This window comes from Brienomyrus brachyistius, unplaced genomic scaffold (genome assembly GCF_023856365.1).
Source record: "Brienomyrus brachyistius isolate T26 unplaced genomic scaffold, BBRACH_0.4 scaffold47, whole genome shotgun sequence".
Taxonomy (NCBI): domain Eukaryota; kingdom Metazoa; phylum Chordata; class Actinopteri; order Osteoglossiformes; family Mormyridae; genus Brienomyrus; species Brienomyrus brachyistius.
Window position 1 is genome coordinate 2,285,175 of NW_026042322.1, and position 27,732 is coordinate 2,312,906.

At 47.6% G+C, this 27,732-nt stretch overlaps 3 protein-coding genes across 12 annotated transcripts in view; all 3 read left to right on the forward strand.

Annotated features, from left to right (window-relative positions):
- Positions 1 to 7,227, forward strand: part of trim2a (tripartite motif containing 2a) — a 31,667-nt gene extending 24,440 nt beyond the window's left edge. For all 7 annotated transcript variants that reach the window (XM_048999775.1, XM_048999777.1, XM_048999779.1 and 4 more), the window contains 6 exons: positions 1,158 to 1,261; positions 2,019 to 2,186; positions 2,269 to 2,437; positions 4,210 to 4,280; positions 4,386 to 4,526; positions 5,037 to 7,227. In XM_048999775.1, coding sequence (XP_048855732.1) covers positions 1,158 to 1,261; positions 2,019 to 2,186; positions 2,269 to 2,437; positions 4,210 to 4,280; positions 4,386 to 4,526; positions 5,037 to 5,189 — 806 coding nt within the window. In that variant the 3' untranslated portion in view covers positions 5,190 to 7,227. The remainder of the gene's footprint in view (positions 1 to 1,157; positions 1,262 to 2,018; positions 2,187 to 2,268; positions 2,438 to 4,209; positions 4,281 to 4,385; positions 4,527 to 5,036) is intronic.
- A 155-nt stretch (positions 7,228 to 7,382) lies between these two features.
- mnd1 (meiotic nuclear divisions 1 homolog (S. cerevisiae)) lies at positions 7,383 to 17,193 on the forward strand. The gene is made up of 8 exons (XM_048999755.1): positions 7,383 to 7,515; positions 7,724 to 7,789; positions 8,812 to 8,869; positions 9,852 to 10,000; positions 10,717 to 10,791; positions 11,056 to 11,170; positions 14,201 to 14,245; positions 16,248 to 17,193. Exons 1-8 carry the CDS (start codon positions 7,513 to 7,515, stop codon positions 16,352 to 16,354), a joined length of 618 nt encoding a protein of 205 aa, XP_048855712.1. The 5' UTR covers positions 7,383 to 7,512; the 3' UTR covers positions 16,355 to 17,193.
- Positions 17,194 to 19,482: 2,289 nt separating this feature from the next.
- The window catches only part of tmem131l (transmembrane 131 like), a 28,470-nt gene continuing 20,220 nt past the window's right edge, over positions 19,483 to 27,732 (forward strand). For 2 of the 4 annotated variants that reach the window (XM_048999752.1, XM_048999753.1), the window contains exons 1-3: positions 19,608 to 19,953; positions 20,651 to 20,721; positions 22,849 to 22,892. In XM_048999752.1, the coding sequence (XP_048855709.1) occupies positions 19,830 to 19,953; positions 20,651 to 20,721; positions 22,849 to 22,892 (239 nt within the window). In that variant the 5' untranslated portion in view covers positions 19,608 to 19,829. Of the gene's footprint in view, positions 19,558 to 19,607; positions 19,954 to 20,650; positions 20,722 to 22,848; positions 22,893 to 27,732 lie in introns of those variants that run through there. The other 2 variants (XM_048999754.1, XM_048999751.1) reach the window with 2 other exon arrangements.

Consider the following 27,732-nt stretch of genomic DNA (forward strand, 5'->3'; position numbering starts at 1 on the left):
AGACAGTATGAATTTTTGTATGGGAACCGGAAGGGAACACGACTGTCTTGAGAAATACTGGTTTAGCAAATTATCCAGAACCAAAAAATGTTCAGTCTCGTTGAGAAAATGCACCTAAAATCTTTTATTTATAATATTAGTAAATTTTAACATTACGTGACTGAACATTACATGACTGAACGTCTTTCTGAATTTGTTATCCTACATCTTGTAACCATTGTTGTATCATAATCAGGTTCTCATACATATAACATTAAACCAGGGTGATTTGGCAGATGTAGACGTCACCCCTCTGTCGTCCCTATAAGGAGGACAGCCCCTGTTACTGAAGGTTCATGTTTAATTATTGTACCGTGACCTCGCACTGCAGAGCTGGGTGGCCAGTGCTCACACTGACTCTGTCCACGTGAGCTTTCCTGGTTCTCCCTGCGTCTCATGTTGGTTTCTTCCTTGTTTTCGGGATTTCTTTCACTGTTCAAAGACACCTAGGTTAAGCAGTGTTGTAACGTCTGTACCTGAGATGTCTCCGCCTACAAATCCAGATTTTGTTTCTACCATCCAGTTGAGCATAAAGAGTCACCGTCAGATTACTTATCTGATTGGCAAAATCTTGAGACAAAATCTTGGTCTGGATTTTTTTATTTTTATTTTTTTACTTTCTGGACCCGAAATGCCAAACCTTGAGGTTGAATTGAAGTGAGTCGATGTGTGGCTGTAGTTTGTGTCTTGGTGTGTACACGTCCTGAGAAGGATTGGCATGTCCTTTTGCCTTGTACTGTATACGTCCTAGAATAAGGCTCCAGGTTCACCGTAAAACTGAACTGGATAAGTAGTCTGAGAAAATGGATGGGTAGATGGGTAAATATTGGTTACCTGATGGGCTTGGCCAACCAGCGAGCAAGTGTTGTCTTTACTGGGTCGATATTAGTGTAGTCAGACAATGGCATTAGTGCACCTATGTGTCCTTCTGGTATAGAACATCTAAGTGGGGAACATTGATCCCTGAAGTAGATGAGTGTGACGGGCAAGTCTCTAACCTTTACACTGGTCCCTTTAAATAAGCACATCCCTTATAAGTTCTCTTTGACCAAAAATGACAGGACGGGCTCTGTCGTTCCACCGTTTCGTTCAGTGGTGCTTGCTGGTTTGCCTTTCAGGTACGAAGGGAAGGAACAAGGGGGAGTTCACGAACGTTCAGGGTGTGGCAGCCTCGTCGGTGGCAAAGATATTAATAGCAGACAGCAACAACCAGTGCATCCAGGTAAGGGAGTGATGTCTGTACTGATGGCGAATCCACAGCAGAGAGTATGTTTGTCTACAAACCAAACCTTCTCTCCCATGAGTGTTTTTGTCAGCCGTGTCAACATGAAGCATAAAAATGCCTCACCCTTGCTGAGATTCCCATTTGGTTTCAATCTGGTCTATGGTGTTTCATCCTTACAAACTCACTGCATGCGCCATTGCTGATGCCTCCTTGATGGTCTCGCATGGTCCTCTCTGATCTTCTGGTAGAGCAATGGAACGGGAAGTAGATTATGCCAGAATGCTGTCGGCGTTCTGCGATTTTCCTGACATAAAATGTATTCCGAGATCTAATCAAAATGCCCTCGCTTGAAGGAGGGCGGACGGGCTCCCAGTTTAAGGCGTGCACTACAGCCTGTTCAGATGTCGCTGTAAGATTGTGTAATTGGTGTGTTTGTTCCATTTAGAATGGGAGGACTGAGGCTGGGTGCGGGGAAATGTCAAGAATTATCTCCAAGTCACTGTTGGAGGATGGCTCTCTACAACAGAGCAGCTCATTAGTGCTTTATGGGAAGACTTGAGCCTAATGTCAGTACAAGAATGTGTTCAAAGTGTAGCAGAATACTAATAATCCTGTTAGTCAGGTCTAGCTGTGTCTATGGTGGGAAAAGCGATATTTCAAATGTAAGATTGTTGAGTTGACCATAACGATTCCAGTCATTGATTTATTTTTTTTTTTAAATACCACATTAAGACCCGTCTTTGTTCATGGACAGATATTCTCCAACGAAGGGTTGTTTAGGAGTCGGTTTGGGGTAAGAGGCCGGTCTCCCGGGCAACTGCAGCGGCCAACTGGTGTGGCAGTCCATCCCAATGGCGACATCATCATCGCTGACTACGACAACAAATGGGTCAGCATCTTCTCAGGCGACGGGAAGTTCAAGGTAAGGTTGTCCGCTGTCGTGTGATGCAGTTATAGAGCCACAGTGATTGGAACCTTTTCAACTTTTCCCTTCTAACCGACAGTCCAAGATCGGCTCGGGAAAGCTCATGGGGCCCAAAGGGGTGTCGGTGGACCGGAACGGGCACATCATCGTGGTAGACAACAAGGCCTGCTGTGTCTTCATCTTCCAGCCTAACGGCAAGATTGTCACCAAGTTCGGTAACCGTGGAAATGGAGACAGGCAGTTTGCAGGTACACTTGTTGGTAATGTGTAAACCCATTTGTAATGGTCTGCATGCCAGGCTTGAGGAACGTGGTCTATTCAACCCAATTCTCTTGCCCCGTAACCTTTTCACTAAGTGGCGCCCTGCATGTTCCACATTTAAAGTGTAAGCACTGGTTAACCGTTCTTCATTGATACGTGAATGAACATGTTTCCTGCACAGTGTTTTCTTGCCATATTCAAGCCAGCTTCCGCTTGCTAATTGAGAGAAATGAGATCTATTTGAGAGGTCATAAATGTGCTCTAGTATGTAGTATAAAAGGTATCGACAAAAGGGATCGGACCTTAGTACAAGAAATTGGTACATTTACTGGTAGAATCAGTTGAGTTGTGTGTGTGTGTGTGTGTGTGTGTGTGTGTGTGTGTGTGTGTGTGTGTGTGTGTGTGTGTGTGTGTGTGTGTGTGTATACACTCAAGAAAAGTTAAGCACCCAGAAGTAATTGTCTGATTTGGATGATTTGAGGATTGTCGCAATATGCGGCAAACATTACAGAACCCCATGACATCTGTGCCTGCCATCCAGACTCAGGTATTAGACTCTTTACAACACCCCATGTCACCCGGCACCATGTCACTACGACTGGCATCAGCCAGACTACGGGGTCACTGTCCCATGCATAGGCTGCCGTTAGCAGCAGCGCGGAGACGGCTGCGTTTGGAGTGGTACCGTAACCGGGAGTCATGGACTGATGGCGTCGTACCGTGTCCAGCGATGAATCTCGGTTCTGCATTACCACGGATGACGGTCGTGTTCGTATGGCGGCACCGAGGGGAGAAGACCGATGTTGTGGAGAGACGCATCACCGTTACTCCTGGGATCGTGGCGTGGGGGAGCCGTGGGGTGTGACATCGTGGCGTGGGGGAGCCGTGGGGTATGACATCGTGGCGTGGGGGAGCCGTGGGGTATGACATCGTGGCGTGGGGGAGCCGTGGGGTATGACATCGTGGCGTGGGGGAGCCGTGGGGTATGACATCGTGGCGTGGGGGAGCCGTGGGGTATGACATCGTGGCGTGGGGGAGCCGTGGGGTATGACATCGTGGCGTGGGGGAGCCGTGGGGTATGACATCGTGGCGTGGGGGAGCCGTGGGGTATGACATCGTGGCGTGGGGGAGCCGTGGGGTATGACATCGTGGCGAGGGGGAGCCGTGGGGTATGACATCGTGGCGTGGGGGAGCCGTGGGGTATGACATCGTGGCGTGGGGGAGCCGTGGGGTATGACATCGACTTCAGGTCATCTCTGGTAGTGATTTGGGGGAGCCTGACGACACAGTGCCATGTCTGTAACATCCTGTGTCTGCATGTTTTACCTCTCCTGAGACAGCAACGTGGTATGGTTTTCCCGGAAAACAATGCCCATCCCCACATGGCATGTTTGTCTATGGGCTGCCCGCGTCATGTTGAGGTCCTCCTGTGGCCAGCCAGGTCCCCCAGTCTTTCCCAGTTGAACATGATGTCATCCCCTCTGTATCGGCGCGTGTATCCAGGCCCGGGTGGGTGCCACACCCTACTGACCTGGTACCAGCAGCGCGCCCATACTGCCAACTCTGTTGCCCGTTTGACCTGATATTATAATCATTACGATACAGTCACATGACCTTTCACCACATTCATTTCCACCAATCTGTCTGGGTGCTTAACTTTTTTTTTGGTCACTGGGTGTATATTAGAGCACATTTGGTCTTACAAAAATAAAAAGGTCTTCATCAAATTCACTTAAATATTTAACCTGCTTCTTTGTAGGTCCTCACTTCGCAGCTGTCAACAATAATAATGAAATAATCGTCACTGATTTCCATAACCATTCTGTGAAGGTAAGGATATTTCTATATCCATTTCCATTTATGGAAATGCCCAATTGATAGTCGTGTGTGTATCTGATAAGAATTGTATTTTCTGTCTCATTGACACTCACACAGGTTTTCAACTCCGAGGGGGAGTTTCTACTGAAGTTTGGGTCCAACGGTGAGGGGAACGGCCAGTTCAACGCCCCCACTGGAGTAGCAGTGGACGTCAACGGCAACATCATCGTGGCAGATTGGGGCAACAGCCGAATTCAGGTGTCCCCCATTCTCTTTTTTTTTTTTTTTTTTTTTTTTTACCCGTGTTGCCTATAATATTGCCAGTCATTTGCGAACTTTTATTTTGGACGGTAGCTACAGCATTTACAGTTGCATCTTACTTATTTAGCAGAAGCTTTTATCCAAAGTGACATGCGTTTCTTGAGAAAGTAGGGTCAGACAGTCCTGACCGCCCTCCAAGTGGTGCAGGAAACATCCACAGCACTAAATTGCATTTATTTACATTTTGTACGCTTTAATTCAAACCACGCACAACCAAGAAGGCGGGGTCAGCCGGTCCCTGGTGCATTTGGGTGTTAAGGTCCTTATTCAGGGGCCCAATGGTGACATCACCCTTCCAACCATGGGATATGAACCAATGACCTTCTGATGACAGGCGCAGCGTCCTAGCATATTTAGCCACATTTAGCCCTCATTTATTAATACGACGATTTACTGTGATTGGAGTTGAAGTTCCTTGTTCATGCGTGACCTTGTCCACTGATGCAGGTCTTTGATGGAAGCGGGTCCTTCCTGTCCTACATCAACACGTCGGCAGATCCTCTTTACGGGCCGCAGGGCCTGGCTCTCACTTCAGACGGCCATGTTGTAGTCGCGGATTCTGGGAACCACTGCTTCAAAGTTTACCGCTACCTTCAGTGACCTGCTACTATTTCCCCACCCCCTGCCCGCAGACCTGTGACACACCCGTCACGCCTCACTGTCACCATGCCACATTGGATCCTTGTCATCGTGGAATCTCGTCATCTCTCCCCAGGCTGATGACCTTTCACCTCTGACCCCTCGGCACTCCCGCGCTGAGGTGGTCTAATGCTGCCCTCACTTCCCCCCCCCATGGAGGAGAAAGATGGCATCTTGTTATTGATGATTATTTAAGTGTTCCTTTTCCTGAGTTTTTTATTTATTGAGCCGACCATGTAAAATACAGCATTTTATGTGAAACTGAAAATTAAGCACTTGATGCAATAGCTTTGGTGTAGCGTTACCCTTTTGAAAACGGTGGGTAAGGAAAACGGATATGGTTGGTAAGTGCGGCACTTTTTGGGGAATATATTTTGTTCATGACTAGTTTTCTAAAAAAAAAAAAAAGTATATTTTTGAAATTTGAAATGAAAATGCCATCCTATTGAAGATGTCCCCCCCGGCCTTGTGCCCTGAGCTGCCTGTGATAGGCTCCAGTCCCCCCCCTCCCATCACCGTGACAGGGATAAACAGTTATAATATGGATGGATGTAAGGGATTTAAGATTCATTTTGCTTAATGATTCACATGCATGACATGTAAACACTATGCAGATCAGGCAATACATTTCAGTTGTGTACTTCAGTCTCTGGTAAAATGCTCTTCCTTCAGGAAGATGGAGAAATGTAGTTCCTTAAATGTTCACAGATAAATACTTTTGTCGATATGAACTAAAGATGTTGAATGCCTCTGTGGTTTTTGCTTGTGCTTGGATTGACGTACGTTTTGTCCAGTCAGGAAACATTCCCTCAGTTTCCATGAGAAAGGTGTGTGTGTGTGTGGGAGAGTGCAGTTGCTTCACGAACTGTCTTTTCTGCTCTGTAACTGCCCATCTGTCTACCGTGAAGCTAGATGTATACATTTCTCAAAGTACTAGCCGCTCTGCACACAATAACTGATCATCATGCTTGGCGTTGACGTCTAGTTAGATTTGTTTTCTACGGCTTGTCATAGGATTTTATTTCTAACAATGCAATCGGTGAATCTTGGCATTGCTTGCAAAACCAGCGCAATATGTATTGTGGTATTCAAGGCTCCATTGACATTTTTTCTGCTTGCCGATATGTTTCCACAGGATGCAGATTTTTGCACTGTACGCCTTGCGGAACTATTGTAGAACTGTGTGGTGTGATTTCCGTCGTAGTGAAATTATCCAAGTTATAAGTAAACTGGAGCGAGTCGGATTCATTTTTCATGATTCGGGGATTCGGTGACGTCCGTGCTGACTTGTATCATGTTAATTTCCCGCCTAACAAAATACCCACATTTCAGTGACTGAACGGCACTTAGTCCAAATATTAGTATTAAAGAACACAAGGCATTGATGAGAGAATTGTGGTGTTAAACGATCCATGAAACCCTAAGCCCACTGTGTTTTTACTTATTTGAAAATGTCTCAAAAGGGATTTTCTTTTCATGTGAAATTTATTCATCTTTATTTACAAATGAATTATTGCTTTTTTTTAATTGTGATTAAACATGGAAAACGCATTGCTTTAATATCCCTAATGCCAAAAAAATTGAAAAAGTAACCTAGGGATGATTTGCTTAGAATTAATTTTTAATGCAGTTTTGTTCTGTAGAGGGAATCTTTTGTAATGAATGTTGTACAAAGGCTTGGGGTTGTTTAATTGTTCTATAATATTATCCCTCAAATGTCAGGATCACTCGTGCGGTTTCCCCCCCATTTATATTCCCGAATGTCTAGCATTGTTATATATGTAAAGGAGGGAAATACAGCCTTAAATGTATGTATTCCGTAATGCTTTTGTACTGACACAAGAAGCACTGAGAATGAACCGAGTTGTGGTGTTTCGTCTCACAAATATGCTTGCTGTGTATAAAAACATTGTTTGTGCCCATTTAAGCATTGCTTTCATTTCGATTTAGCCACTTGTCTGTGCGGCACATAAATAAAATATTGCATTCTTTGGAAAAATTTGTTTCTTTTGGCTTCTTTTTTTTAATCGACTGTGCTGATAACGGATCCTGTGGCCTTTTGACGTTTTAATACTTCATGTTAATAAATGGCTGTATCGTCGCGTGTTGATTACTGCGCAGTCTGCGTGCCATCGCCGTAGGCCGCCAGGGGGCGGTAGAAGTCCCTTCCGACGTTAGGCCCGCCCTCTACGCAGCCTTTTAGATCGCGGGAAAAATCAACGTGTTTGGCGGAAGGAGTGATTTGGAAAACGCCTGTTTGTGGGAAGTTTAATGTGCTGGCATTATGGTAAGACAGCATTTTATTTGCACTATTTAATGAACGCGCTAAGGTTCTGTAAGTCCAAGCAGAGGGACAGATCAATGTATTTCTCCAAGTAGCCAGTGAGTTAGCACTGGGCTGGGGCGGAATCTCCAAGACACGAATGGAATGGCTGTCTCTATGCGCTTAATGATACTGAGCTGCCTTCTGCGGGATATTTGCGTTTCTTTGACAGTCCAAGAAGAAGGGCTTGAGTCTGGAAGAGAAGCGGAGCCGGATGATGGAGATTTTCTTCGAGACTGTGAGCACCTGAGGGGGCTTGATCTGCTGCATGAATTGATCCTAACTTGAATTGGTTGTGGGAAACACTAAGGGCTTCTACAGGAAGTATAAATAGCAATTCTGGGCAAGGCACATTTTCTGGTGGAAAAGTAACGTGAGCTGTATAACGAAGGACATTTCGATACTCTTCAAATACCTGTTAGTCTGCTTTTCTTTCTCAGGATATGTTTTCCCTCTTATTAGTAGAGCATGGGACATGATGATCCCTTAATATTAGGTTTGGTGTTTAATTAAAAGCAGGGTTTTTTCTCTTAGTAAATTACATACATATATAGAAGGTATAGAAGAAGTCCCGTAATTGCTAGATTTGTTGCTAAATTTCACAAGACATCTCGGCGATTTCTTTGCCATTTTAATTTTCCGTATTTTAAACCTTGATAAATTCAACATGCTTTTTTTGTAGCGGAGTGTCTAAGCAGACACAAGGGGGCGCCATTTCCCCAAAGAGCGCGCTAATACTTCTCAAAACCCGCCCCCGGGCACAGAAGCTACCGATTGCTCTGGCTTGGCAGCACGCTCCTGCTTGGCTGCCGGCCTGGGAGTGCTCTCTGACTGCTCAGGAGCAACAGCTTGTATGCCCCCTTGGGTCTGCCCCGTGGGGGTTTTTGTGAAGCTTTGAAAAAGAGCCTCTCATTTTTGAAATGTTACATTGTGCCTGCTTGGAGCGAAGCTCGGCTTCTCGTGCGATGCATTATTTATGTGCGACTTACCATCTGAACATGTCTTTGCGCATTGCAGTGAAGCGCAGAGCGCGTGTGTGTCTGTGTGTGTGTGTGAGAGAGGGAGAAAAGGCTTGTTTTTCTTTCCCTTTGTGTGGGTGTCATCCAGCTGTCAGTACGTGGCATGCTAAGTGTGCCAGTTTCTATAGCATCATGAAATAACAGCCTGTTCGGCATTCTGGAGTCTTTTTGTTCTCAGGGAGGCATAAATGTACAGTGTAACCGTTATTTCATTAATTCGCTTGACCTCTCTCTCTCGTAGAAGGATGTCTTTCAGCTCAAAGACATTGAAAAGATTGCCCCAAAGACCAAAGGAATCAGTAAGTGTAGTTTCCTTAGACTCGTACTTAATGTCTGGCATGTGACACGGGGTCCCCCAGAAGGGGTGAGACAGACGGGTCCTTTCGGCATGATCCGCTGGACCTTCTGATGTGTTTTCATGAGACGGTGGCTGAGCGACGCACCTCAACTTCTGTTACGTTGCTTGGAGCTCACAGGTAAAAAGGGGGACCTGTTTCTCTGGACACCTCGTGTTCTCGTCTCCACCTCCCTGTCCAGACCAGACCAGGACATGGAGGGTAATCTTCAAGGCGACAGAAAGAAAGCTTACCCTATGGGGTCTTGCCCCCCCCCTCATTGGCCTTCATGCGTCATCTTGGAACAGAATAGAACAGCTACTTTATCGTCATTCAGAACATACACATCAGAACGAAATTACGTTGCGTTGACTCGCCATCGGCCTTGCGGAGTGTATTAATACTAAAAAATCTTGCATTTTAAGAATAGAAAATCTAAATAGAAAATAGAATATAAAGTGGAATTAACAGGATGTTTCCTCGGTGCAGTCAGCTGCCGGGTCATTGAGTTTACGAGAAGCACCCCGGAGTTCGGGATTACGGAACGTTTGTGTCTCTCAGCGCTTCTCCAGATTGGCATTAAAGGGTTAAAAATAAAAGTCGCCGTTGGGTATTTCTCCTTTGAGCTGCTGTACACCGCAGAAGTGAGAAGGGACTCATTCTTGGTCGTGCACCTCCCTGTGATTACGCCGCGTCACACTGACAGTAGCCTAAGGAAGTGAGCGCTTTCACAATGGTACGATTGCACACATTTTGTCCCCCTTTTGCTTCATTGAGACTGGGTGAAAGCACCTTTTTTCGGGCACTTTTGATTAGTTTAGAATGACCTACCAGGAAGTTTCAGTGGCTTTCCGGTTCTGAGAACAGGAAGTCCCTTAGGCCCGGGCATCTCCTCTGTCCCGTGAGATGTTCTGGGCACAGATCTGTGGTTCCCTCCCTCCCTCAGCGCCCATGTCTGTAAAGGAGGTCCTTCAGAGCCTGGTCAATGACAACCTGGTGGACTCGGAGAGAGTGGGCACCTCCAACTATTACTGGGCCTTCCCCAGTAAGGCCGTGCACAGCCGCAAACGCAGACTGGAGGAGCTGGAGAAGCAGGTATCTCACTGTCGCGGGGGCCGAGAACTGAGGCGCAGGTGTCTCTCTCGTGGGAAGCTTACCCCGGGGGAGGGGCGGGGGGCTTTTTAGGCGATCAAGTTACAATATCTGCAGAGGCATGAAAGTGTGTCGTGTGTGCAGCATGCGGCAGATGCGCAGAGATGGAGCCATAAATATAACAACCGGTCCTCCAAATGCATCTCGCCGTTTTGCTGGGCAGGTAAAAAATGGGATGTAAACGTTGATTGTCCAAGATGTATCTTTTTTTTTCTTTTTCATGCTTATAAAAAGGGTTTTATTTATGTCATTTTTCGCTCTCCTGGAATCTGTACAATGGCAAAAATCTCACCCACAGAAGAAGTTTTCCCAGATACAAGTTAGGCCTTTGGACGACGTGCCCGGGAAGGCCTGCCTTTCGAGCTGCCGATCGCTGTGGCCCATAGGCAGGGCAGGTTCAGACTTGCGTCCACTCGCTATTTTCACTTCCCCCCCCCCTAACCCTGACAGATGCATCAAGCATGCAGGCACATTACACAGATAGGCTGGCATCCTGTCGGAATCCTGCGACGAATGCATTTAAGTTCCCCGTGTGACATTTGGCATTGACACGCTATGGATTGATTGTAATGCAGAGTAAAACCTGCAGATTGTGTGCATGAGTGTGTGTGTGTGTGCAATATAAGTGCAATGTGGCAAAAGGGTTTTAATGCTTCCAGGTCTCAGAAGGGGCGCAGCGGAAGATTGTTCTGGAACACGCCATTGAGAAAGCCAAAGTGGGCCGTCAAGACACAGTGAGTCATTAATCGAACATATTCCTCTTTTTTTGCCTTGTACAGTACCTGCACTGTGAATTAAGGCATTAAATTTTCTGAAATGTTAAGAAGGAGCATTGGCACAGGATGAGGGAATGGAGGGAGGGGCTATTTTGGGGCAGTAAAATGTGCAGCTAACTGTGGGAGCAGAGATGAGACAGGAACCGGACCCTGTGTTCACTGAGGCCCAGAACCGGGGAGGAGCGGGGAGGTGCTGAGTCCCACGCCTGTGGCCTCCTGCAGGAGGAGCGTGCCAGACTGACGAGGGAGTTGCACTCGTTGAGGGAGCGGCGTGGGCGTTTGCATGCCGAGCTGGAGACGTACCGGGAGTGCGACCCGGAAGTGGTCCAGGAGATCCGTGAGTACAGCACCCCTCGGACGGGCAGAGCCGACACAAACATAACCACGGCTACCGCACAGCTTCTACGTACTCCGGCATACATCGTACAAATAAAGGCGTTTCGTTCTTTAATCGCTGATGCATGTTCGATTCTGTGGAGGTTCTTACAGATGTGATTTGGTTATAATTGAACCCTCTAAGTGTGTTAATCCGGCAGGTCATGTGACTTTCACAGGTCATGTGACACGTCTATGTAGGGGCCCCAGCTTTTGAGTCACATTAGCGGTTAGCGTGACGATTTAAACCACAGAGCCTTATCGGGTTCCTTGTCAGATGCCAGGGCCGCCTCGTGCTTAGGAGAGGGTGTAATCGGGTTGGCTGCTGCTGAAGTTCAGGCCTGCATCTCCTGAATACCTGTGCGTTTGCATATGTTCGCAGTGCCACTGTTGCTGCCAGCTTAGCCGTTAGCCAAGTCGGCACACGGTGGACAGTGGGAGCCCAGCTAATCGTATGGCGGACTGGCAGAGTGCCCGTCTGCCGTGGGTGATTATGGTCCAGGCAATGTTTGGTACTTAAATCGGCCCTTAAATTGACGTGTCACCCCCCCCCCCCTCCTCCCCCCAGACCTCCTGCTGAGCATATATAGAACGGCACGGAAACGGGGATGCTAAATTTAGCCATCCCCCGCTACTTGGGCCTCCCGCTATGCTGGCATTCTGAGTGTTGTTATTCCTCTGAGATCATGTGTCAGATATGCCCATCCCCCCCCTTCCCCCCCCCCCCCCCCCACCACCACTACCATTCCTGAACGGGGCAGAGGGTCCCCCTCCGCTCTTGACTTTCACGGCGTATGGAGTGTGGATCCGCCTGGGCTTAGCGCATAAAAACACACCTCTGGCTTCACCTCCACTGTGATAATGGGCAGACGCTTTGAGGTTTGGGGCGTTTTTAGCGTGTCGTCATTGCCCACCCGCTCCCTCCATTATCTGGCACAGCAGATGTCTGTTTTTTCTTTGGGGGGTGGGGTCCTTGCCTCCAGGCCAGTGTCAGCCCTGTTCATTGTAATGTACTTCTCATGGTTTCTTTAAAATAGTGTTTCCCAATCCGGTCCTCGGGGACCCACAGCCGGTCAATGTTTTTGCTCCTACCAGGTGCTGGGAAGGAGCAAAAACATGGAATATCTGTGGGTCCCCACGGACTGGATTAGGAGACACTGTATTAGGGGGTTACCGATTTGTTTCCGGAGCTGGAGGGGAACACTTTGCGTCTTCGCTTAATCACACTTGAAGTCACACGGCAGACTGCTCGGTGATGACCCCCCCAAGAGACCTTTTAAAACTCTGGAAGAAGTTGTTGAATAATTTTATACCATTGCACAACGTCTGTTGTTAAATAAGGCATTGAGATTTTTTTTTATTTTTATGTGTGTAGGTGTGAGATCCTCTTTATGTAACTCTGTCTCCTTTCATACCAGACTGATCACTGGATGCCTCGTGCTGTGGGGTGCGGCGCAGTGTTGAGGGAGTGTTCAGTGATATTTAAGGGGCGGGGATATGGGAATGGGGGCGTGGCTTGTAGGTGAAGCCCCTCCCCCTAGCAGTGTGACACTTACCAGTCAGTCAAGATGACAGTATTTGGGTAGAGCTGTCAGATACAGGACACGCCCCTTTCAGCTGGCTAGCGATTGGAGGGCCGTCTTGTGGAGTGAATGTCTTTGTGGCTCGGGTTAGCTCTGCATTGTTATGTCTCTGCTTGCCCGGGCTTGTCCCCAGACTGCGGGTGAGGGTTACCCGTGTCAAGGCGGCTCTTTAAACCTTCAAAGCCAGAGGGCCTCTGAATGTGCTATTCCTAGTCGCGAACGAAATCGGATCCGGCAATATCTACCTTTGTGATGTCGCCTAGTTGGGTCGCTCCTTTTACAAATGGCCAGCTTTCACCGGCAGGCCAACATGCCGTACGCGACCTGTGAAGTGGATCGTTGTGTTCCCATGGTAACTGCCATTTGCCCTGAACTCTTTCATATAGCTTGATTTAATTTCGACGAGATGCTATTGAACCCGACAGTCTTTCGTGGGCGTGGCAGCAGGCAGCTGCGCACCCTGCAGGTGGGAGTGAAGGGGTGGCCCCTCCAGAATGATGTAGTGAGGGGCTGGGATCCCTTTTGGGACAGGGGTTCCAGATGTTGTACTGCGCAGTCGCCCCTAATATGTAGGACACAGACTGCATCACCTGTTCATCTGACACTGGTTGCCCCCCCAGTCAGATTCCTGTAGGGCCTCCTGCCTGCTGGCTTGCACTTCAGCCTGTTCACCTAGCGAATTTCTCCTAATTAGTCAGTAATCGTCTACAGTATGTAATCTGCCTTCCCCCTAGAGCTATTTTTTGTGAACCGTAACATAAAACAATATGATTTATTGGAAATAGTGGATCGTAAGGTGGACTCAATCCGGCAAGGACTCTCAATTACCATCTGAAGCGTGGCTTGTAAGGATGGAGTTAGCGTTGGCCAACAATGGGCAAAGGATGATGGTTAGCCAAGGTCTTGGTCAACAGTCATCCTTGGGTGCTGCTACTCAAAAAGTTAATCTATCCATCCATCCATGATAGTTTACCCACTGCAGAGTCCCACTGGGCCTGGAGCCTGTCCCAGTATGCACAGGGCATTAGGCAGGGGTCCTCGTGCACTCAGTCACCATGGAGAATTCAGAGACCCCCATTTCAGCAAACCGCATGTTTTTGGACTGGAAACTGAAGTATCCAGTGAAAACCCACACAAGCACAGGGCTGGGAATCGAACCCAGGACCACAGGTGCGAGGCCACCATGCCCAGTGAGCTGTGGTGGCGGAGGCTTATCATCAAACGGCTCGTGATGTGAAATGGTGGGCTGGTGGGTCTCGCTGGTTGCCCGCTGCCATTACAGATTAAACCGATTTCACTTAAAATTTAAGTATTGGAGTCTGGCGCTATTCAACATGGCTATTCACCATATACTCTTCACCGTCTACTCTTCACCGTGACTCCTCGCCCCTTTTTATTCCCCCTTACAGGCCGAAACAACGTTACCGCCAAGGAAGCGGTTAGCAGATGGACAGGTGAGTCTAAAGATTTCAGCCAGTTTCCAGCCATTCCTCTTCCAGCTGGCTTTAGAATGAAGTGCCCCTGTAAAGTGTTCCTGTCTACTGTGTTTGGTTCTATGAAATAATAATCGTATAATGATCTGTTTAATGCATACAGCGTACAGTAAATGTGCATATACACTAACTCAAGTTAGAAAATTACTGTACAAAGTTTCTGCACACGCTGACATTTTACACATTTGCTTGTTACTTAAAATTTGCTGACGTACACTCAATATTCTTTGCTGACGAATTTAAAGTATGTTCACCATTTGAGTACCTTTATTTGCAAAACCCAAGGCATTCTTTCTAACAAGGGACATCAAATACTGACCCGTTTCTCGGTTAACTAGTGCATCGAAAGTTACAGGACAGCCTAGAATTTGAATACGACATCGTCACACAACCAGTTAATAGGATGTCAGACATGCAGCTGTTACATACTCTTTCCATGTTGCAAAGGAAACTTGTTTTGACTAATATTTTCATATTCTGATGCTTAACCGAAATAATAAATCTGCAGTTTATGGAATTAATGGTAGAAACCTGTGGTATGCAAAAACTTAGATTTTTATTTATATGTGCTATATATAGAATATATAAAAGCATAAAAATGAAGGGGGGGGCATGTAGCGCCTGTGCATGACACTATGTTAACCAGTTATAGCTGACCTTTCAATTAGGGCAGCTCATCTCTTATCTGCCGCTGTCATCATGTGCCACCATAATGAGGCCGTCTTACAGACCTGCTCTTGTTAACCCGGCTTGTCAACATCCTGCTTATGACTGCAATTACAGCCCTGGAGTTCACCCAAATGCTCCGCTGCACTGACGTTAAACAATTTCACTCCCTCCAGCCCCTGCCACCCGGGTGGCAGTGAAAGGCCAAACGTATGAGGAGCCCGTTTCAAAGATGCTTAATTTCTCACGGGGCTCGAATTGGATCTCGTACGTCGGCTGAGGCATCTCGCCCGCCCGTGTCACCTAGCTGACGTGAAACCCGCGAGTCGATTTATGAGCCTGGAGAACGAAATGTCCCTTTTTAGAGCTCAGAATGGCAGTCTTCGGGCTGCTGTGCACCCTCGGATACGTGTCCAACGTGCTGCTTTTGAAGGATTTAAGTCATTATGGGTGAGTAGAAGGAATAGGGGTGGAGTGTTGGAGGTTTCTAATGCCTTAGACGGTCTCGGACGCCCATTTGCATACAACACGCATGCGTTGGTGCCAGTGCACCTTCCCATGACGGTACTTGTGACCGTAGTGGGAGGAGGGGGTTTAACTGACGGTAAGGAACGGGAGCACAGTTGCATTGCCGCAAACCTGTTGAGTTGCAGCATTCGCCTCTAGATTATCCATGCGCTTTAGTCCGGTGGGACTCCTGCCTACTTGTTCCTCCACCCTGAATTGAATACGGATATTCTGTGCTGCCGGTGTCATGCACAGAAGTCTGTCTAAGGCGCCTTTAGCTTTCTTAGATCCTGAACCGGTGTATCTCCTCATTTTAACACAACGTTGTATTTCCAAACTAGCAAAAGCGAGACTTAGTTTAGCTTGATCAGTTTAATTGGTATATATTGCGAGAAAAGAAAACGATTCCTTCATCTTCGTGGGGCGGGCGGTGTATAGCTTAGTGGGTTTTGAATGCCGTGTCCAGATAGATGCAGATTTGAGACCTGTGGCTCTTGGGGGTATTTGTGTCACTGTTGTACTCTTGAGCGAGGCCCTGTAACCCAAACTGCTATGAGATTGCTGCCGGACCGAGCTCAGTGACCCCAGACTTTCTTCACTTGTACATCATATTGTTAAATAAATAAATGTCCCTAATTTCTTTAGCTTGTATTTTACTTGGAGCAATTCGAAAATTGAAGTGAATTTTAAAATCGTTTTATGTGTCTCCTTTTACTCTGGTCTGTAATACCGACAAACGTGTTCAAGCTCAGAATTGAGTGCCTCAGCCACTGTTCCTTTGCATTTATAGATAATGTCTTTGCCATCAAGTCTTGGGCAAAGAGGAAGTTTGGATTTGAAGACGGTCGCTTGGATAAGGCCTTTGGAATACCGGAGGATTTTGACTACTTGGATTGACATGATCTTCCCATTCACCAACAGCAGCTGCGAATGTCGACGTGTGGAGATGTGTCGGTGGACTATGAATACGATGGCCGTTTAAAGAACGATACGCCGTTTGTGTTGCGGATTTGCTTAATGCACCGAGCAAAGCTCAACTTCCTTTTGATTTTTTCAAGTTGTTTTTTGTGATTAAAAGATGTTTTTGTACTGCTGCCGCCTGCAGTAGCGCGATCAGACAGATGAAAATTCAGATTGTGTAATGAGATATCTTGGTGTGTTAACCTTTGACTCCCTGGGGTGCTGTGATACACACATTCGCAGACGCACACACATGCGTGTGGGCTGACTTTCAAGACACCTGCTTTCACGAAAGCTGAGCCCTTGGGCCGGGGGATGGCAATGAAACACATCCTGGAAATGAAGACACCCCAACAGTCATTATGCGAGCCTAATATACCACTTATCTAACATGAGCCAATTAGCATTTTCATCCAGTTTGTTAAAGGGTTCATACATGTGTATTGTGGTTGGACGTTACAGTTAAAGTGGGGAGTGTAAATATGTGTTTGTGTTTAATTTTGGGTCCACATAAAATATGTTAACTGAGCTTCTTGGTTTGTGGAATGAGGATATTTGTTACAGAAAATGTCATGCTGTTCCCATAACCCTAAAAAGGAAGTAAATCAGTTCTTGAAAGCGTACCAATAGCATTGACCAAAAAAAAAAACCCAGAACTTCTGGAGGAGTGACGTACGGAAGTGAGTGGCGTGAAGACCACCATCCTTATTTATGCCGGTGATGGAGAGGAACTGGCTGTAATTCAAGGTTAATAAACTGCAGTGACGAGAACAGCACCTCGCTACTCAATTCAGGGCATTCTGGGGAAACGTCTTAACCGATCTCATATGCCTCTAGCTGGAGGAAGGCCAGGCTTTCTGCTTAATGTATCGCACTAGCTTTCTCTTAGCATGGGGGCATCACGGTACATATGAAACGAAAGAGGAAATCTATGAATGTGCTGGTGGGGAGGCTACAGGGTATGTGGAGTTTGTCAGAGTGCATCTTACATGTCCTAATTTTCCGGTTAGCAGGTCAGCGAATGAGACCCGGTGTGCAGAGCCAGACATTGAGGTCGTACTTGTCTGGTGACTTTCGATATTAGTAACAGTTGCAGTAAAGGAGAAACTCAGAGTGCTGTGTTTATGTACGGGAGGCTTAAAGGCAAAGTTCATTTCTGTCATGTGTCAGCTAAACTCTACTCGTCTAACTCAGTTTGATTCTCTGCTGTGCAATAAGGGGAGAACAAAAACAGCGAGGGGTGGGTTTAATACTATAAAGACCGTCGCAAAAAAGCGGAGATGCTGAACGTGCATTTTTGGAGCCTTTAATGACAAGGGGATGAGGTGAAGGAGACTTAGTGAAACGATCGATCAATCCCTGTGCCACAAAGATGGCAGTGGGGCCCAAAGGTGTCTGTCAGTGCTTCGTGTAAATCACTTTGCTGGGACTGAAACTGCAGTTTCACTTACTAACCAAGTGAGATTCACGCATCGGTCTCGGATCATGGGAAAATGCGGTGATTATGGTGCACAAAGAATCTTCTTGCTTATCAGAGTTAGGGTTGCGGGTGGAACCTGGAGCTTTACTCCTAGCAGAACAAAGCTGGGATATGTTCAAGATGTGATGGCAGTACATCTCAGTCAGAAAATCACCAGAAAACAATAAAAACTGGTTGGTGAGGCGCTTTCTGGAATTTGTTCCATGCTTTTAAGTTATTAGCGACAACTGAGTGTGTATTGATGAATGCTTTGAATCATTTCTCGCGCCACTGAGCCCAACTGGGACACACCTTCAGAAAAATGGGTATTTTCTGTAATGAATGTAGTTCATAAATCTGGCAGGTCAAGTTAAAATCTGGCGGTTTTCACAATTTGTTACTAGAGGAAGTCTGGTGATTTTTGTGCTTTGATTATTGTTTACAAGCAGTTTTACCTCAGGTTGCAGAGCTGAAACGGACATGCGTGTGGGCCTCCATTTTCTGGGGCTGTGCTGCGGTACAGCCTGATTATTAAAAACATACCGAGTTTCTCTGTCTCTGACAGATCCATGTGAGGTTAAAATGAAGTTGCTTTGCTGTTGCCTACAGTGTTCATCACTAGTCGTTCAGAAGTGTACAGTTCAGATCATTGAACTTCATCGCCATGCATCACATTTAGACATATAACGTTTATTCAAAGAAGAAAATGAAACGCCGCCTAGCTGGGATGCGTGAATGACTTGCGAAGGCGTCGCTATGGTACGCGCCAACTTTCCTTTTTTTTGGATTTCAGCCTCTGATCCGTGACTGAATTAGATATCTGGCTGAGCAATGCTCCTTCACAAGTCACGGCATGGCCTGTGTGTGCAAAATACCCGCATCCAGAGCCAAACTTCTCCTGCAGAGTGAGGGGCCGCTCCCGCCCCCCATTACAAACAGTAGATGTTGCAGGTCTGCACTTAATTACATCATTCTTTAGCGGTTTTTTTCTCCTTAATTTCCACCTAAAGCACGATGCTTGCATCTGTTTTTGTGATGCCATATAGAAAAACTATAAAATCATTGTCTGATTCTGCCTTGCATCCTTTTATTTAACATGGCGGTTTATGCAGAGGTCCTAATTAAGATTCCGGAAATTAGCCCTGAGTCTAGTTCCCTATATAAACAGTTCAATGGTTGAACATGTGAACTACAGCAGACCCAGCTGCCATCCCATGACACTTGTTACCGGTGTCATAACAAGTACTAACAGATTTCATATAAGCAATTCCGCTCAGTACTGCCTTAGTTCTTTTAATAACTATACTGATTTAAAAAATAGTTGATTAACACAACTGCTTATGTAGAACCTGCAGTTCAACTAACCTATGCATACTCTGAAATAATAAAAACCTTACATAACTACAAAAAGAAATTAAATACTACCTTTTTGCAACTTCTAATGAGTCTAAAATCTGACCGTCTGTGCCAGTCACAGCAAATATTGAACATCGGATCTTTAACATCGGTTTTTAATCAATCGGCACTTCATCTAATTTTATTTACTGCGAGGACTGACGGTGTTACGTTTAATGTGACCACGTGCAGAATACATGATAGGACGCATGTTTAGTTGAGATCCTCGACACAAAGAGAAAGAACAATGGGGGAAAGAAGCGTGTTGCTACGACCTCCAGGCTAGGTAATCGGAGCATGGGCTGCACGCTTAGACTGAAAGAGAAATAAACCTCGCAAAAAATCGGCTCCTGCACATCCGAGCCCCGGGTCCGAGCGGCCGGACCGGTGGTGTAAGGGATCGGACTGCTTGCTCCGGCAGGCGCACACTCGCAGAAACAGGGTGTGAGAGGGGTGGGAGGGAGAGAGAGCGAAAGAGAGAAAGAGAAAGCACAGCGAGACGGGCAGAGTCGATCGCACCCGAGCCGAGCCGAGGCGAGCGCAGCGCGGCGGAGCAGCATGGCGGGGCCCAGGGACCTCCGACACGGCGGCCGCTGCCACGGAAAAACGTGGATAAATGTCCTATTCGGACTCTTGCAGCTACTTTTGCCCGGGCTCCGGCAGGGAGAAGCACAACTACAAGGTCTGCGCCTGTTTATTCGACCGCCCTGCGACGCGTCCGCCGTAGAAACGTGTTACAAAAGCGGAGCATGGAGAAGACTTATCGGTGGCTGGTGCTGGGAGCGAGCGGCGGCTCCGCGATAAGGGCAATGCCGCAATACGCTGGCGATGGCCTCCACGCCTGCAAATGTGTAACTAGCTATTATCCGATGCTACTAAAGTATACATATTTCAAAGTTATTTTCGAGTGCAAAGTTCCTACATCCTTTTTCGGGGATGTTTTTTTTCCTCTCAGACAATCGTGGTTTCCTGTCTCGGCTCTATTGCATTGCATATTTGTGTGGATCGTCCCCGGCGCCGCGTTTTAACGGGTTTTTCCACGTATGATCATTAACAGAGAACCCGTGTATTTTTTTAAATAAATTATTATTATTTGTTTTTTTGCATTTTGCGCAAAACTGAACCGATCATTCAAGCGGCCCCTTGGCCAGCCGAGCGGTGGCGATGATCTCGGCGTGTCGCCCAGTGCAAACGCACGGCTTTGTCACCTCCACTTCATACGAGCAGCCGAAGCAGTCAGGGCTGCCATGCAGTTTTGTTTGTGTTTATGAAATAAGGCTTTTAGCAACCGATTAGTGACGCAAAACATGGAGGGGAGTCTTTATTCCTGCACTTTGCTCAATTCTCGCCCCGTCTCTCTCTTTATTGCGCTCTTCCAGCATTAGCTCAGATGGCCAGCGTGGTCGAGGTCTGGGAGGCTGAAGAAGCAGAGCTCCTGCTCCCATCACAGGTACGATCATCCCAATCGGGGGGGAGGAGGAGGGGGGGTGTCAAGCAGGAACCTGATGTATTTCTCTGTTGGCACGTGCGGGCGGTACACCTGAAACTTTCTCGCGCACAAAACACACCCGAGCATCCCGCCCGCAGCATGCGGAGGGAGGGAAGGAGGGGGGCAGGGATGTGGTTGCAAAGGAGGGGAGGGGGGGGGCATGTTCAGTTAGTGCATCGTGAAACATGACTGATCACCATACGGTTTTAAGTTTCCCCGTCTGATCGCTCCAAGGTCTGGCCTGGAAAGATGCCGGTACCGGTACTCTGACCATCCAGCGGCGGGAAACGGAGCCAGGCAGCGTGACAGAAAGCGCCATGTGCCCGCTGTCCCTCACACTCGTACCCTGTGTCTTTAACCTGCGCCATGTAATTGTGCTTTCCCTTTTTATGAGCGCACTGTATTGTATTACTGTGCTGTAGGGTGACATTTCGCTTGTTTATACCCTGCTGGCCTTTATGTTCGCTCATCTATTCACTATCAGCCGCAGCGACGCCTTTGTATTGCAGAACATTCCCCTCAAATGCGTGGCTTTTGTAGTACATCGATATTGTTTTTCGCGCTCGTTTCTTTGTAGCATAATTGATTTATTATTTCCAGCATTGCTATGAAAATAGGTATTTTAAAAATAAATAGTCATTTTTTCTTTGTTTTCATTGACAGGCCTGTGGTTTCATTTGCGTGTGAGAGAGAGAACTGGCTATGTTTAACTCCGACTTCCTCGCCCCACCCATATCTGTCTGTACCTGACTGACAACTGCATAGTTGTCCTGTTTCCTTGGTCTGTCGTGTGTGTTAACATTCACTACCATTGGCTGAAGTCTTTACTATTTATGGCAAAGGCTGGTCTGAAGAGCTCGTTTGCTTTTATTATGTAACTCAGGTAGCACTGCTCTCTGAGGAAGATTACACGCCTAAAACTCTGCCAACAATGCTTAACTATTACCACACACACTGTCTTTTGAATTCCCTGTAAAATTTTAATGGCCTTATATAGCTGCATTGAGTATGTTAGTTTATTACCGATTGTGACCCTTGGCTTTTTTGTTAAATTGCGTCTTGCTAACTTGGCTGGAGGCAGCGTTGCTGTCCGAGTTGCCTGTTATCTACCTCTACTTGTCGTATGTGTACAGTCGTCTGAAGTCTTGATTTATTAGCGTTTGAGTAGGACTTCAACAAAAACGCAACTGCTACTGCCTGTGTGACTGCACCCAGACCGTTGCGACTGCTTGCTGCGGTATAACTTCAGCACTGGTGTTTGTTTATGGTCGCTGCAAGCTTTGAAATGTTCCCAGAATTGCAACGAGAATGTTGCAGAATGAAATGCTTATTTTCTTAATTTTTTATATATATATTTTTTTAATGAATTTTGAATCTGACTTTTGCTCAGGCTTTTTTGAACACGGGTGTTAAGCGTTTGTGTCAGCGGCAGCCGTGCACATGGGTTTGAAGGGGTGGCTTGCATGGTGCATTTTGTGCGTCGCAGACTCGCCAGGGTGCGAGGTTTGTGAGCGGCGGCCTGTCATTTGGCTCCCAGCCAAGCGTGCGTCTGGCCGATTCGTCTGCAAGCCTTAAGCTGTTAGATGCGTTTGCCTTTTTAATTTTATCTGGCGCGGTGCGTTTCCAGTTTGCCGCGGCACAGCGAACGGGGGCCCGCGGTGTACGGCGGCCGATCCGCCGCGGCTGGCGGGAGTGACAGAAATCGATATGCCATCCTCACCGTGACAACCTGTGCATGCCTGTACAGGCCTGCACACCTCAGCTGTCGAGTGTTTTGACACTAGATTCCCTCTTTCTTCTGTCCTTCATGATGCCTGGTTTCGAGAAGCTCTAAATTACGACGTGGGGTTTCTCCCCCTGAGAGGTTCGGCTTTTAGGTGGGCTGCGTAGGTTTGAAGGCCTCCATGACTTCCTGTGGAACGCTGACGAGTCGGCATCATCTTCCTGAATGACCTGCGACCAAGGGTTGATTTTTGCAGTGCAGCCAGGACCGTCTGTGTCTCTCTGTTGGTGTCTGTGTTGACTGTAAAGTAACGAGACTGTGTGTTGTTTTTTTTTTTTTTTTTTTTTTGCTGGTTTCTTTTTCAGGGAGAGGAAGACCACAGCACAGAGGGTCTTCCGCAGGAGGGAAGGTAAGACCCGCTATGGCCGCGCACCGAAAAGTAGGGCAGAGAGGTGGTCTGTCGGTAACCCTGAAGGAGTATCATCCCATTATGATGCTGAAGCATGGGGCTGGTAGCCGTACTGCAAAGGAGGCAGAGAAGAGGTTGGATGTTGATTTTTTTTTAATGCTAGTTTGTGGGGGGTGGGGGGCACTGATGTCAAGATAAGGATGAGGAGGTGGAAGTGTGTCATCTCTTATTTTATAGTATGGGAAGAGTGCTTAGGATACTGAGCACGCTGTCTTGTTTTGGTAGTGTGATTGTTACTTCTGCTGTGGTTAACGCGAGTATTTCAGGTTATTTGACAGTACAGATATACTCCGGTTAATTTCCCTGCATTTGGACTGTGTCTTGCTAAAATCGGTGTCATTTACTGTTCTGGAAATTGCCTCATGTGCCATGGAGCCTCTGTCACACTTCTGGCTGCTGACTGGCGAGATTAATATTCGGAGTGCACACCAGGCAGGTGACCCCGGCTAGACTTTCCCCATCGCAGAGCCGCCAGAGGCTTGACCCGCTTGTCTCCAGCCTCTTGGGGGGCGGGTAGGGGGTTATCGGCTCCTTGACCTGCTGCCAACACCCTCCAGGGCTTTCTGGCGACGAACCACTTCAGGCAGTCAGGCGGCTTCGGAACATTCCGGGCCCTCGGACCTCCCCTGACTGTTTTTGCTTGTTGAAGGTCTCCCCGCTGAGCGTTCACCCAAACCGCCGAAGTGACCAGCCTCACTTGCTCGCGCTCGTTTAGTTTTTGTCTTGTGCAAGTAAGGGATTTATTTACAGATGCATTGGAATTTGTTTCTTCGCCCTACCCCATCTTGCTTTCCATAGCTTGCGGGGGGTGGGGAGGGTGGGGGGTCACAGCACAGTGGCATCCCTGGAACTGGGGGTTAAGGGCCTTGCTGTAGGGTTCAGGGACATTTGACTGTTTTGTTAAGGCCGGGGCTCGAACCAGCGCCCTTCTGTTCAGAGACGTAGCCCTCTGAGCCAGTCACCTTCCTGAATCTTTTCAATGTCTAGCCTCTCATAGGGTATTTAAATGTCACTCTAAGATGCCTGAATGGCTTGTTTGAATTCTGACTTGGAATAAGGCACATTTCTGTCTGATCGTAAGGCCTACTTCAGGTACACCTTCTTCCTGGGGGGTGACACGGTGCACGGAGCAGCAGGCCTTAATAACAACGGAATGTGCCGGCTCGATCGGGACGCCTTGCCGATTGGTTCCCTCCCTGCCTCACAACCGAATAACGCATTAATGTTTGCTCCCAGGAATGGGAGACCGCATGTCCAAACCGTGTAGCTGAGGGGGGGGGGGGTGGGCTGCAGAGACTGCGGTGGTGGGGGGAGGAGCGGGCACTGTGCATTTTTCGGGGGTTATGTCAGACTATTAAAAATAAACTGGGCACTCGCGTGTGGATTCCTCACCTCCCTCGGCAAACAGATGAAACCACTGGAGTGGAGTTGGGTCAACGGGGGCGGCGCGGGGCTGCCGTTTGTCGGAGTGCCGTCTTCCGGAACCGCAACCAGAACCGGCTATGTCGCATCAGCGAAAATGCTTGTCGTTTGTACGTGCAGCGTGTGTCTCTTGAACGGCATTCATACAGCTTGTCTGTGTGTATATTTTATAATGTGTCTAGTACAGTAAAATCCCATTATAGTGGACTTGCTTAAAACGGAATATCGTCTATAACGGACAAGGTCCGCTGGTCCCCGCCATGCGCCGTTAAGAACATGCAGAAAAAGCATCGGATATAGCGGACTGGCATATACCGGAATTTCGCTTATAACAAACAATTTGGTCCCCAGGGTCGCTTTTAGCTGTAGTTTTGTTCAGCTATAACAGACATGCAGGCTCCGCCTACAAGACGCGCGGTTTGCCGGTGATTTCCAGTGCAGATACGGAGTTGGGATTATTAAACAGGCATGGCGTAACAGCAGGCAACACTGATTGGTCTGTGTGGCTGTCCATCACCAGGCACGCTGCGCGTCAGCGGACGACGCTCGCAGCCGGAGGGATGCAGTGAGCAATGAGGTCAAGGTTACTACTGTACCGTACATGTATAACCACTTATAGGCCATATATACTTCCAACAGTCAGGTAAAGTTGGATTACTACAGGTACAATATAACAATCTATACCACAAGTGTGTCTGTTGGGGTGTGGCATGAGTAAATGGTGTCCCGAGCATACAGGACTTTGGATATAGCAGACTTTGGATATAACGGACTGTTTTGCCAGGTCCCTTAAAGTCCGTTATAATGGGATTGTACTGTAGTGTGTTTGTTGAAGCAAATTGCAAATTCGTACAATAGTACAATATGAATCGGTCTTATTTGTCACATGCACCGTTATACTTGATACAATGTGTCGTTAAATGCTTTGCTACCCAACTCCAGGATGACAGTACAGGAGAAATAAGACGAAACTAAACATTAAATAAGACATTACAGGCCAACCATAAATATCTATAACTTAGTGTATCAATTCATTTGCGAGGCTCCTGGATTCGATAAGTTGTTGGGGGGGGGGGTCCTAATTCAGGTGGTGACTTGGGAGTGCAGAGGAAAGCCTTTAAGAAGGGCGAGGGGCGGGGAAGCTGGCGGGAACAAGAGGGAAATGGGAGTCAAACTCCCCGACCACAGCTAAGCTTGAGCAGCCCATGTCATACCAGCTCTTAAAGGGCCAGCGCGTGGGGGTGATGGACTGGCCCCACGCACGTTGCAGTTTCCTGACCCTGGGTAACCCCCCCCTCCCCCTCCCCCCAAGCGGCAGACCGACACTCTGTGGCGCACCTGTAGTCGGTTGTAGGGTAGATCTCCTTGGGGGGTGTCTGACGAGGGCGATGTTTGCGGCCTGTTGCCTCATGCGTGATTAAACTCCCGTTGTGTTTGCGGAAGCACTGATCTGAGGTCAGGGCTTCTTCGGGTACTTCAGTTGGAATAAATCTCTCCGTAAACCATTTGCCCATATTTCTATTCATGGGTCCTTTTATTTTTGGGCCCTTTAAACAGGCCCTTTAACCTTTGACCCCAGGTCACCCGCAGCATCACCGCATTGAACCGTGATGCCGTCATAGTGGGTCTCAGCCACTTTAGGAGCTTGATTCAGGGTGAGAGCTACATGTTCAGTCTGCTTTCGTTATATAATAACTAACGAACAGATGACGAGTCCCCGGTCCCCCCACTGCAGTGAGAGGTTTCGGGTTTTCAGAGGCACGGTGTAAGGGAGCTCACCCCCTGTGCTCACTCCTGGAAATGGCGAGATTTTTTTTATGTCGTAATAAGGACTCGTGTCGACTCCGTGTCCCTGTACTATGAGCGGAGTGTGTGATTTTCGTTGTCACTTTCCCGTTTGAGAAATGACAGCTCAGCGTGCATTAAAGTGACCCGCAGGGTGCAATTGGGGAATTGTTTGTGTGTGTGCGTGCATGCGCGCGCGCGTGTTTGTATGTGAGAATTCTGAATTGTCTATGTGTTTATGCTTGCAGGCAGGCAGGCAGGGTAAAAGCATGCTGATATTCGGGCCCAAATGAGCCTTTTCCTGCGCAGGGAAACGTGTGCGTGTGTGAGATTAGCGCTGAAGCGTGAGGAAGTGATGTCACAAAGAGGAAGTGCCGTGCGGCACTCTCGCTGTTAACCCGCGGGGTTAAACATACTACGAATGCCTGCCTTGTGTCCTAGAGATTGCGACAGACATCGGACATTCCCCATGAAACTCCTCGAGCTGAAGTAAAAATGCGTATTTTGGATAAACGAAAATGCTTCGCCAGTTTGTGATATTAATATGAATAAACCTGCCGCATTTGTTCCTCCCCACACTGAGGCCTTGCGATTTGTGTTCTGCGCTGTAAGCTGACTGTGGTTAAACTCCCAGAGGCAGAAGTTAAATTCATCAGACTGAATGTGTTTTTTTTTTATTTCTTGTCCTTGTCCTTGTGGTGCGGGTGAATAATGCCGGCACTGTGACTGTGGTCGCTCTTCACGAACGAGATGAAACTTCCCTTTTTCTCTTGTACTCCCTGTATCAGCCATCTCAGAGGAGCAGGCCGTAGCATGTGCATGGGGTTAGTCCCCCCCCTCCCTATCCGCCCCAAAATCACACGTAACCAGTGCTATACAGCGCCCCCTAGAGTGCCGTACTGTTGGGGCAAAGAAAATGGTTTTAAATCCCAGAGAAGGGTTTTTTTTTTTCTTCCAGGGGTAAAACATTTGAATCTGAAACATTTAATTGTGTGTGCTTGTGATATAAATATCTATGTAACATTTTACTTATTTAGTCATTTGCACTTACTTGTTTAGCTTTTATCCAAAGCGACGTAAACTTGAGAAGGACCCATCCGCCAGTCCCTGTAGAAACTGAGGGTTAAGGGGTTTTATGATATTAAAAAGTTCTTTAGGAAAACTTGTTAGAACAGTGTCGTGTCAGTCCATCCCCTGCAATTCCTGAGGTAGGCTGAGGCTGCGTTGTTGTGGTCATGTGACAGTGCCGCAGGACACCGATTGGCTCTGCTTTTGTGTTGTGTTTATAATGACGATGATGATGATAAGTAAATGAACGCTGCCCAGTTGTTCGCAGAAGTCTGCGGTTCCGAGTGAGCAGATGGGCATAATCCTGGCGTCTCCGTGCGACGGCTGCCTGTCCTCGAATGCGGCGCTGCCAGGGAAAGGCGCAGCGCGCTAATTTTCACGCCTCCCGTCGTGTTACGCCCACGTCACGCTCCAGGCTCGCTCCGCCAGCCAGGGCTCTTACTCAGAGCACTGCGAATAGCATAGCTTCTGCAGGGCCTCGCTTCCCTTGGGTCCCCTGGCCCCA

Bases quoted from the DNA above. Each gene is read 5' to 3' on its own strand.
- mnd1 (XM_048999755.1), top strand. The intron at 10,001-10,716 runs GTATCTCACTGT...TAATGCTTCCAG, and splicing joins TGGAGGAGCTGGAGAAGCAG to GTCTCAGAAGGGGCGCAGCG. The intron at 14,246-16,247 runs GTGAGTCTAAAG...TTGCATTTATAG, and splicing joins AGCGGTTAGCAGATGGACAG to ATAATGTCTTTGCCATCAAG.